This window comes from Chiloscyllium plagiosum, chromosome 19 (genome assembly GCF_004010195.1).
Source record: "Chiloscyllium plagiosum isolate BGI_BamShark_2017 chromosome 19, ASM401019v2, whole genome shotgun sequence".
NCBI classification, from domain to species: domain Eukaryota; kingdom Metazoa; phylum Chordata; class Chondrichthyes; order Orectolobiformes; family Hemiscylliidae; genus Chiloscyllium; species Chiloscyllium plagiosum.
In genome coordinates, this window is record NC_057728.1 from 4,312,826 (window position 1) to 4,324,289 (window position 11,464).

Sequence of the window (11,464 nt, forward strand, 5' to 3'; positions counted from 1 at the left end):
CTCTCCCCAGTCTCCCTACACTCTCCCTGTCTCTCTCCACTCTCCTACACCCTCCCTGTTTCTCCCCCGTCTCCCTACACCCTCCCTGTCTCTCCCCAGTCTCCCTACACTCTCCCTGTCTCTCTCCACTCTCCTACACCCTCCCTGTTTCTCCCCCGTCTCCCTACACCCTCCCTGTCTCTCCCCAGTCTCCCTACACTCTCCCTGTCTCTCTCCACTCTCCTACACCCTCCCTGTTTCTCCCCCGTCTCCCTACACCCTCCCTGTCTCTCCCCAGTCTCCCTACACTCTCCCTGTCTCTCTCCACTCTCCTACACCCTCCCTGTTTCTCCCCCGTCTCCCTACACCCTCCCTGTCTCTCCCCAGTCTCCCTACACTCTCCCTGTCTCTCTCCACTCTCCTACAGCCTCCGTGTCTCTCCCCAGTCTCCATACATCCTTCCTGTCTCTCCCCACTCTCCATACACCCTCCCTGTCTCTCTCCACTCTCCTTACAGCCTTCCTGTCTCTCCCCAATCCCTCTGGACCAGGCAGACATATGGCTGCCTTGGCACAAAGATGCCTCCTGAGAACTGATTCTGCAGGAGGGAATATGCAAATAAGACTGTGTTCCTGACCTTTGAGTGTTCCTGAGTTTGGTGGGAGAGAAGATGTCCTGTCACTGACCGCTGACGTAGTGGCTGGATACAGTGCATGCCCCTCCTTCGGTCCCGGATTGCGATGGGCCACGACTGAATCCCAGGAGTGAAGAATAACCACAGCCAGGAGGTTTATTAAATCTTAGTCAGCCTATCAGTAACAAGTGTGAGAGAGGGTGTAGCCTGTGGATGGAGGAGAAACGCCTCACTCTTTCCTTCTGGTTAATCGTAGGAGATGATTTTTCTGTGATTGGTGTTGAAAGCTGAAGTCTAAAGTTTGTCTATAATAGGGCAGTGGAACAAACATTCTGTTAGATTCTTCAGTACCTTATTATCTAGATTTAGCTTCTTAATTTGCAGGAGGTGACATAATTATCGAGCGCAGATACCCTGCTGGAGCCAATCACAAATGGTGTCTAATTTGGCTCAAATAACATCCAAAATAAACCCTTTTCTTGTTCTTATGATGGCCACTGAATTTGTTGGTCGATTGTTGATATAATTTCTGATGGTGCTTCCATAATTGAAATGACCCATTCCTTAATCTCAGCCATAAAGCCTGAACCATGTGCATTCACATATATTTTGAGATGAGATGGCTGTGCATTGTCTCTCATTCATACTTCATTAAGGTTCAGTGAACGTGAGAAGAGGCGATAGGTAAATTGTATCTAGTTGATGTGCACTTGAAGTCATAAAGTCATATAGCATGGAAACAGACCCTTCAGTCAAACTAGTCCCACCCGCCTGCTTCTGGCCTAAATCCCTCCACACCATTCCTATTCATGTACTTATCTAGTGTCTTTTAAATGTTGCAATTGTACCCACATCCACCACTTCCTCGGAAAGTCCATTCCACACGTGAACCACCCCCAAAAGATTTGCCCCTCATCTGTCTCCTCTCATGTTAAACCAATCCAAACCCATCTAAATGGTGTGATTGTTGTACAGTGTAAATTAAAATTCAAGTGAAAGTGGGAAATACAAGGTGAAGGGAGTATCCTTGTGTGCTACCATATGACAATTGGACCATTGCAGGAAGATCCCATTCAGCTGAAGGCGCCCGGTGGAACTGGAATTTGCACAGAGAATGTCCGCAACTCACTGCCACCTTCTGCTCTGTAGGTATCATGTTTGGACCAAGGGTCACGCTCCGACGAACTTTGCCAAATGGCGGACGGCCACCACCCCCTATCACGTCAATTGGGAGGTGGACTTTGAGCCTTATGTTGTAGTAAGGCGCGACTGCCCGGAGTACGACAGGAGATTTGTCGGGTTTGGCTGGAATAAAGTAGCACACGTCATGGAGCTGGACGCACAGGTATGGTATTCCATCCCAGCATCCTTTAGGTATACTGGGCCATCCTGTTCATTGCATGAAATGCTTATTTAGACTGGAGGAAGTCACTCTTTAGCTCATAGGTGCGGCACGCTTCCAGTGTCGCTAGATTGATCCACCACCTCAAGCTGCTGCTTCAGCGTCACCCACTGCTTCCAGCCTGAGATTTCACCTTAAAACCCCATTCCTCAATAGCTTTGAGGTTTGTCTCTGTCAAGATGATGCAGTTGAGAGCCTTCCCCTCCCAATTGGAGCAGGAGAGTTCTGGAATTCTGTTAATGGAGTCTTCATTGTCTGATTTGTGTTTCTCCTTTGGAAACAGTCCAAAGTGAGCTGGACAAATGAAAGACCTACATTCCTATAGCACCTGGCACTGTCCCAGTATGCCGTGAAGGGCTGTCCAGCCAAAGAAATGCTCTCGGAGTGTACGGTGACTGCTAAAGGAAACATGACAGCCAACCTATACACAAGTGGGAATAATGGGATAGTGACTGGATAATCTGATTGACTGTTGTGGGTTGATCAATAGATAAAGCTGCATCAGAACACCAGGAGATATTCCCTGCACTTCTTCAAAATAGAATCATAGAATCCCTGGAAACAGGCCCTTTAGCCCAACAAGTCCACACCGACCCTCTGAAAAGTAACCTACCCAGACCCATTCCCCTACCCTATTACTCTATATTTACCCCTGACTAATGCACATAGCCTACACATCCCTGAACACCACGGGCAATTTAGCCTGGCCAATTCACCTAACCTGCACATCTTTGGACTGTGGGAGGAAACCGGAGCATCCAAAGGAAACCCACACAGACACAGGGAGAATGTGCAAACTCCACACAGACAGTCACCCGAGACTGGAATTGAACCTAGGTCTCTGGCACTCAGAGGCTGCAGAGATAACCACGGAGCCACTGTGCCACCCCCATAGTACCATATTCCTTCTATGCCTACCCTACCACACTCGAGAGCCCAGTTTAACTTTCTGACCAAAGGCGACAGCTCTGACAGTGCATGGTGAATGTCAAAGAGGGAGTTGGTTGTTCGTAGCATCTTTGACCATCTTAGGAAATCCCAAAGTGCTTCACAGTCGGTTAAGTTCATTTTTTTGGAGTGCAATACTATTATAGGAGGTGTGTGTTAGAATACTCCTCACTTGCCCTGGACCAAAGGAGATAAAGCACACAGGGTTTTGAGTGCTGGACCCTTCCCAGGGAGTGTCAGGCAAGCTAGGATGTGAATTATCTCTAACCCACAATCCTGGCAGCACTGTAATGTGTCATTCATGAGGACTGGGCTGTGTTGTTGAGGAAGTCTACCTCAGCATTTGGCAGGAGAGGAGGTGAATAAAAGAAAGGGAGCAGATTCCTGAACTTTGGGCAGCTGCTGGACTGTTGGCAGTACTCAGCACAAAGCAAGCTTTTAAGACCTGACTCCCCTCTCGAGTGGGGCTCTTTCACAATAAGACATGTTTTTCTGTTACCTTTGTCACTGCTTTTAATCTTTGTGCAGCCTCCTGCAGTTTTGAGGACTGCGTTGGGGGGAGTGAAAGTGTACTCACCAGACATATCCCTCTGAGCTGGACACCATCACAGTGTTTGAAGTGCTAATCATCCAGCTACGAAAGGGATATGAGCTGGTATCTGCAGACCCAGTTGCAGCCTCCCCTCGCCAGACTATTCTGAGCAGGATTCAGGCCTTAGAAAAAAAGAACAGAAGTAAGCTATTCAGCCCTTCGAGATTGCTGCACCATTCATAGAATTTCTACAGTGCAGCAAGAGGCCATTCAGCCCAATACCAGCCCTGTGAATAGCATCCCACTCAGCCCATACACTATCACCATAGCCCTGCAATTACTGTGGCCAATCCACCCAACCAGCACATATTTGGACTGTGAGTGTAAACTCATGCAGACAATGTGCAAACTCCACCTGGATAGTTACCCGAGGCTGGGATTGAACCCGGGCCCCTGATGCTCTGAGACAGCAGTGTTAACCACTGAGCCACCGTGCCACCCAATATCGGCATGGCTGATCATCCAACTAAGTGCCCTATTTATGTTTTCTCCCCAAGCTCTTCAATCCCTTTTGTCCTAAGAACCATGTCTGACTCCTCCTTTCTATGCTTTAACTTCCATCTCGCGGTTTCACAATCAAGCTTAAAAAGCCATTGTTAAAGTCTCCTTTAATGGCACAGACCCGTTTAATCAAGTGTTTTCCACCTCTTCCCCCCAACTCTCTGTGTTTCAGGAATATGAGTTTATCGTCCTCCCCAACGCCTACATGATCCACATGCCTCACGCCCCCAGCTTTGACATCACCAAATTCCGCTCCAACAAGCAATACCGGATCTGCCTGAAGACCCTGAAGGAGGAGTTTCAGCAGGACATGTCTCGCCGCTACGGGTTTGCAGCTCTCAAATACCTGACTGCTGAAAACAACAGCTGAGACCCTCAGGCTGTCCTCAGCCGACTCCACGTGAACACTCAGCCACCGCCGTGAGGAGTGAAATGGGGTGGGGGTGCTGTGTACAGCGTGTCGTGCAAAAACCGAAACCAAAATTCACGTGCGTACCCGCCAACAGTCTGTCAGGATTTGGGTGGAAGAGTCGTGCTTACAAGAGCTTACTTTGGGTCCTCCTAGGCGCTGTTATCCCTGTCATTTGCTATTTAAAGGCCTCCATGCTGGTCCGCCCCCCCCCCCCCCCCCAACCTTATTGTCTTGCCCTTGAGGGAGGTCCCTACTGGCCATCGAGCCTTTTCCAGATGGAAGGGCAGGATTGTTCGGTGCCCCACAACGTTGCGCCCTGATTATTCAGAGGGTCTCCATCCTTTTGAGTGCAAGCCTTCAAGAGGTCAACACTGTCACTTGTGAACAGGAAAATTAACAAGAAGAGGAGGGGACACAGCAGAGATCCCTGGGAACAGCAGTGCCTTTCCTGCGTTGGTGTAACTTAGCAACCAGCTTCGCCAGGCTACTCCATGTTGGTTTCCCATGACGGTCTTTTGTCATGGTTAGGGCACTCCGCCACTATTCCACGACGCCCCAGCTGCCCGCGGCAAATTCACGGGTCGAGCCCAGGCTTCCCTGCTCCTAAAAGAAAGGTCAACCCCTCTCCCAAGGCAGTGAGCAGTCTAAATCTTGCTCTGTCCAAAATGTCCGTGCATCCGTTAAGGTGGTCCCGAGATTAGCGAAATACTGGAGCTCTGAGGTGCAAACAGAAAAGGCTGAAAAATGTTGGGCTGGTGGTATCTGGGGAGGAAGAAGCAGAGTTAAACCTTTCAGAGTGAGGTCCCCAGGGGAGGATTATGTTGTGGAGGGTGGGGTACATCATGGTGGCTATGTCCAATAGTGAGAGGAAGCCATACTACAAAGGTCAGACACTTGGTCATTGGAGTTTGAATAACTCAAGGAAGCGGCCGGAGTCGCTTGGGTTGCGATGAGAGTTTGAGCTGATTCCAATAACCAGAGTTGGTTTTGAGAATTCAAGCATAAACTTAACACAGCCATGAAGTGTGTGTTGACTTCTGTGAAAGGAAACAAAGCAGATCCTCCCTGGGAATAACACCTAAATCGAAAATCTCATCCGAAGAAAGGGTTGCCCTTGTATCAGAGTCACTGGGGGGGGGTGAGAGACATTGTTGAGTTCGCTGGGGGTCAACTGGAATCAAATAAATTGGCGGGCTTTTTTTGTGAGGTTAAAGCCAAAATATTTCTCCATTTGCTGGGACATGGTCAGGGTGGGGTAGTTCTTCAGCAGCTGTCAAACCGAAACCGTGGAAGATGCAGAGCTCTGCTTGACTTCCGAGTCAAGGCTGAGCCGACGATTGGAAAAGTGAAGAGCTGCACGATGTTTTGGATTTAAAAAAAAAATGACAAATTCCGTGAATTCTCCCCAGAGTATGAACTTTCCACCATCTCTTCCATTGGCAGGCCGGGACCATTTCATTGAGACCAGGCCATAATTAGGACTGGATCTCTGGAGGTGGATCGAGATCAACCAGTGGGAAGGGTTGCTAGTAGTAGGGGTGATTGATTTGGAACATTACGATAATGTAAGCAGCCCATGGGATGTAGCTAAGTAAAGATGATAAGATCGATATTCAAGGGAATAAGGTTGAACCACCACCTTCGACCAAACCTATCTCGTGACTCGCTGCAAGAACTCCACTCTAACTGACAGAGAATTTTATAATAATGTAAACTGCGTATGCTGTATTGAGGAAAGAATTAATTCAATAACCTACCAGGCCAATTCTCAGTCCCACGTGCCAGTTACTCTCTGCGCAGTTTTCAATGTGACCTTTCCCCCTCGGCAACTGACACTTGCATCATAATACATTTCTGTTGAAGCCATCCTGTTTAAAAAAGATGGTCAAAATCTTAGTTTCCGTGTGCTCTTATTTGAAACCTTGTCATACTTTGGAAACTGCTGAGGCACGTCAGATGATGTGGAGTTTGTCATGAGGTCCTTGCCCCTGTCCAACAATGGATAAATATTCTTGAAGACGACCAGTGTGATGGCTGACAAAAAGAGAAATCAATCCTTTTTTGGTGTCTCTCAAAGTAATGTGACTCTTTTTCAAGTAGAAAAAGTAATTGCACCCTTCTGTACATTTATTTTGTCCTCAGGGAGAGTATGATGGAAGAACTGTAGTCTAATTGTTAGGGAATATAAGCCTCAGGTTGCTTTGAGCAGAGCACAGTATTGTAATAGACTGGACAATCACAGGACTGAGGACTATTTAGAGTACCACTGGAGCTTGAGAAATAAATACTGGAACCCAATCAGACATGGTGAAGGATCCTTGAACCCTTGAGAATCTAATTGGAGGGTATGATGTACTGTTCAAATGATTCAACTGTTAGGTTGTTAATGTTACTCAACCCCTTAGTGGTACTGTCGGACTCTGAAATCCCATGAGCTGACTGCAGGTTTATTTAGGAAGAGGATTCTTTGGCCTGGTTAATACGCTGTTGGTCATCTTCAATTACTCGGAGTGTGACTGTCATCGTTGGGATTTGGACAATAGTTTTCATCACAGAGCTATTGAACTGTAAACCTGGAAATTATGTGGAGCAGTAAGAGTGCTGGACCTATTGGAGCATTTGGAATGCCGCTGGGCTGTTCATTGAGCTATTGGAGTTGAACTGGGGGGTTTTGAACAGCTCAGAGTATGACAAGAAAACTGACACCTTTGGAAAACAATTGGAGGATGGTGTTGCAAATAATAAATATTGGAGGAGAGTTAGCCAGCAGGCAGTGCCATTGGAGAATAGTCAAAGGCAATGAGGAGCACCATTGGAAGAGGGTCAGACAGCACTATGCTCCATTGATGGACGGTCAGACAACTACGTGCCCCATTGGAAGATAGTCAGCTAATATTACTCTGAAGGATAGTCAGGGAAGGCCTCGCACCATTGGAGGAGGGTCAGCCAGCGAGAAGCACCAGTGAAGCAAAAACAGAAATTGAACAGAAGCAGGGCATTCTGAGAAAGGGTCACTGGTCCCGAAACATTAACTCTGACCTGCAGAGCTTTTCCTTCAATTTCAGTTTCTGTTTCTGATTTCCAGCATCTGCAGTTGTTTTAGTTTTTATTTGAAGAACAACGGAACAGCTGGAACACCACTGGAGGGGGATCAGACAGCACAATGCCTCATTGAGGGATAGTGGGACAGCAAGGTGCCCCATTGGTTGATAGTCGGACAGCAAGGTGTCCCATTGGAGGACAGCCAGACAGCTTAGTACCCCACTGGGGGCCAAGCAGCTGATATTACTTTGGAGGATAATCAGAGAAGGCCTTGCTCCATTGGAGAAGCTCAGACAATGAGGAGTACCATTAGAGGAGGACCAGACAGCTAGGAGCACCATTGGAGGACAGTCAGTCAGCACAGTGCCCCATTAGAGGACGGTTGGACAGCTAGGAGCACCATTGGAGGACAGTCAGACAGCACAGTGCCCCATTAGAGGAGGACCAGACAGCTAGGAGCACCATTGGAGGACAGTCAGACAGCACAGTGCCCCATTAGAGGATGGTTGGACAGCTAGGAGCACCATTGGAGGACAGTCAGACAGCACAGTGCCCCATTAGAGGACGGTTGGACAGCTAGGAGCACCATTGGAGGACGGTCAGACAGCACAGTGCCCCATTAGAGGACGGTTGGACAGCTAGGAGCACCATTGGAGGACAGCCAAAGGCCTGCAGGATTGGTGAGCTGTTTCTAATCATTGTACAACAAATTTCACTCTTCACCACAATGGGCAGGATGACTGTTGAGAAAAATGGTCAATCAGCACAAGGCAGAACTGTCTTCTGACTTTGGCATTGTGCAAGTGACAGAATAATAAATAAAAAATATTTTTAAAAATCCATGGAACTTGTAACTGTTCATCTTACTTTTTAAGTAAGGATTTTCTTTCAATAATACACATTTTCAATAACTGTATACAACGAACTAAAGAGAAATACAGCACAGGAACATGCCCTTCGGCCCTCCAAGCCTGTGCCAATCATCATGCCCTAACTAAACTACAAAACAAACCTTCTACCCTTATTCAGTCCGTATCCCTCTATTCCCTCCTTATCCATCCAGATGTCTCTTAAATATCACCAATATGCCTGCTTCCACCACCTCTTCTGGCAATGCATTTCAGGCTCCTACCATTTTCTGCGTGAAAATCTTCCCCCGCACATCTTCCCTAAACTCCCCCCCCCCATCCCCCTCACCTGGAACCTTAAACCTAATTGAAACGTCCACCCTGGGAAAAAGTCTCTGACTATCCACCCTATCTATGCCTCTCATAGTTTTGTAGACCTCTGTCAGGTCTCCTCTCAGCCGCCATCTTGTCCAGTGAAAACAATCCTAGTCTTTTTGACCTTTCCTCAGCCAATGGCCTTTGAGACCAGGCACCATCCTGATGAACCTTCTCTGCACTCCCTCCGCGTCATTCTGGGAATGTGATGACCAAACCTGCGCACAGTACTCCAAATGCAGTCTAACAAGAGTTTTATACAGCTGCAACATGGTTTGCCAACTCTTGTACTCCATACCCCAGTCGATGAAAGGCAAGCATGCCACCTGCCTTAATCACCTTGGACTCCTATGTTACCACTTTGAGAGCACGCCCAAATCCGTCTATGTGTTAACGTTCCTAAGGGTTCTGACATTTACAGTATAGTTCACAGCTACATTTGACAAATGCATCACCTCTCATTTGTCTGAATTAGATTTCCTACAGTGTAGAAACAGGCCCTTCGGCCCAACAAGTCCACACTGACCCTCCGAAGAGTAACCCACCCAGACCCATTTCGCTCTGACTAATGCACCTAACACTATGGGCAATTTAGCATGGCCAATTCACCTGACCCACACATCTTTGGATTGAGCACCCAGAGGAAACTCACCGCAGGCACAGAGAGAACGTACAAACTCCACACACATAGTTGCCTGAGGCTGGAATCAAACCCGGGTCCTTGGAGCTGTGAGGCTGCAGTGCTAACCACTCGGCCACCATGCCAACCGCCATCTGCCATTTCTGTTGCCAATCTATCTATATCCTGTTGTATCCTTTCACAATCGTCAGCACTATCAGCAGCTTCACCAATTTACATGTCATCTGCAAACTTATGTGGGACTTTATCAAATGATCTCAGCAAATAAACCAACAGAGCTGAGTTTTATTTTAGGATCAAACAAGACTGCATTCAAAACAACAACTCACAATGTCAGACTCACTTGTCGATTCAAAATCAGTCTGACCCAGCCTCGAATATAACGACCCAGCCTTCACTGGTTACTAAGGTAACGACATCTTTGAGGAAAGAAATTTCCCTGAATCTCCATCTTCAATGGCAGACCCCTTACTTTGAAACTGTGCCCTCTAGTTCTAAACTTCCCCGAATGAGGGGACCATTCTCTCCGAATGTACCCTTTCCAGCCTCCTCAGAATATGATCACATCTAATTCCTCTAAAAATATCGATACAGGTTTGGTGGACAGTGAAGAAGGTTACCTAAGACTACAAAGAGATCTTAATCAGTTGTGTCAATGGGCTGAAGAGTGGCAGATGGAGTTTAATTTGGATAAATGTGAAATATTGCATTTTAGTAAAACAAACAAAGGCAAGATTTACACAATTAAACATTAGGGCCTTGGGTAATGTTACAGAATAGAGAGGCCTGGGGATTCAGGTACATAATCCTTTGAAGTTTGCATCACATATGGATAGGAGGGATTAAGAAGGCATTTAGTATGCTTACCATCATTGCTCAGACCTTTGTGTATAGGAGTTGGGACGTTATGTTGAGGTTTTACAGGACATTGGAGAGGCCTCTTCTGAAATATTGCCTCCAGTTCTGGTCACCCAGTTATGGGAAGGATATTATCAAGCTGTAGAGGGTTCAGGAGAGAATTACCAGGATGTTTCTGGGAATGGAGGGCTTAAATTACAAGGATAGGCTGGAGTATAGAAGGTTAAGAGGTGACCTCATAGATGTTTATAAAGTAATGAAAGGAATAGATAAGATAAATGACTGGTGTCTTTTCCCTACGGTTGGGGATTTCATGACTAAGTGGTGTATTTTTAAGATGAGATGAGAAAGATTTTAAAAAGATATGAGGGGCTTTTTTTTTCTACACAGAGATTGGCTCATAGAATCCCTGCAGTGTGGGAACAGGCCATTCTGCCCAACAAGTTCACACTGAATCTCTGAAGAGACCATAAGACATAGGAGTGGAAGTAAGGCCCATCGAGTCCACTCCACCATTCAATCATAGCTGATGGGCATTTCAGTGCCACTTACCCACACTCTCCCCGTATCCCTTAATTCCTTGCAAGATTACAATTAAGAATTTATCAACCTTTTTTGAGAACATCCCACCCAGACTCACCCTTCTACCATCCCTCTGTAACCCTGCACTTCCCATGGCCAATTCACCCAACCTGCACATCTTTGGACTGTGGGAGGAAACCGGAGCACCCAGAGGAAACCCACACAGACACGAGGAGAATGTGCAAACTCCACACAGACAGGTGCCCGAGGCTGGAATTGAATCCAGGTCCCTGCTGCTGTGAGACAGCAGCACTAACCACCGTGCTACCCAGTCAAATTTTGGTGATCACGCAAAGTCCTTCAAATTCTGTCTTCCTCATAAAGAATTTCAGTTCCTATCCTTCTCGGAGTTAGTTTTATGACAGCCATCGTTAGATCATAACCAAGCTGAGTTCCACAGGAATTATCTTCACCACAACTAGCAAATACCTGCTGACCCTGTTTATCTCTGTCTGGAACGGGATAGATCCAGCAATATTCCAGTAACGAACAGCTACAGCTTCTTGATCTGGATTTTGACTTCTTCAGTCTTCTTCACCTTGCTTGTAGAGCACCAATGGATTCATTAACTGATGTCGTTCAGCTTAGCTTGATTGTGCCTTTATATATCTTTTAAGCAGGATCAGTTTCGCAGAAGGTTGTTTTCCCAAC

The 11,464-nt window shown here is 46.9% G+C and overlaps 1 protein-coding gene across 6 annotated transcripts in view; it reads left to right on the forward strand.

Moving 5' to 3' along the window:
• Positions 1-8,347, forward strand: part of large1 (LARGE xylosyl- and glucuronyltransferase 1) — a 491,278-nt gene extending 482,931 nt beyond the window's left edge. For all 6 annotated transcript variants that reach the window (XM_043708946.1, XM_043708952.1, XM_043708949.1 and 3 more), the window contains 2 exons: positions 1,763-1,958; positions 4,229-8,347. In XM_043708946.1, coding sequence (XP_043564881.1) covers positions 1,763-1,958; positions 4,229-4,426 — 394 coding nt within the window. In that variant the 3' untranslated portion in view covers positions 4,427-8,347. The remainder of the gene's footprint in view (positions 1-1,762; positions 1,959-4,228) is intronic.
• Positions 8,348-11,464: the final 3,117 nt, after the last annotated feature.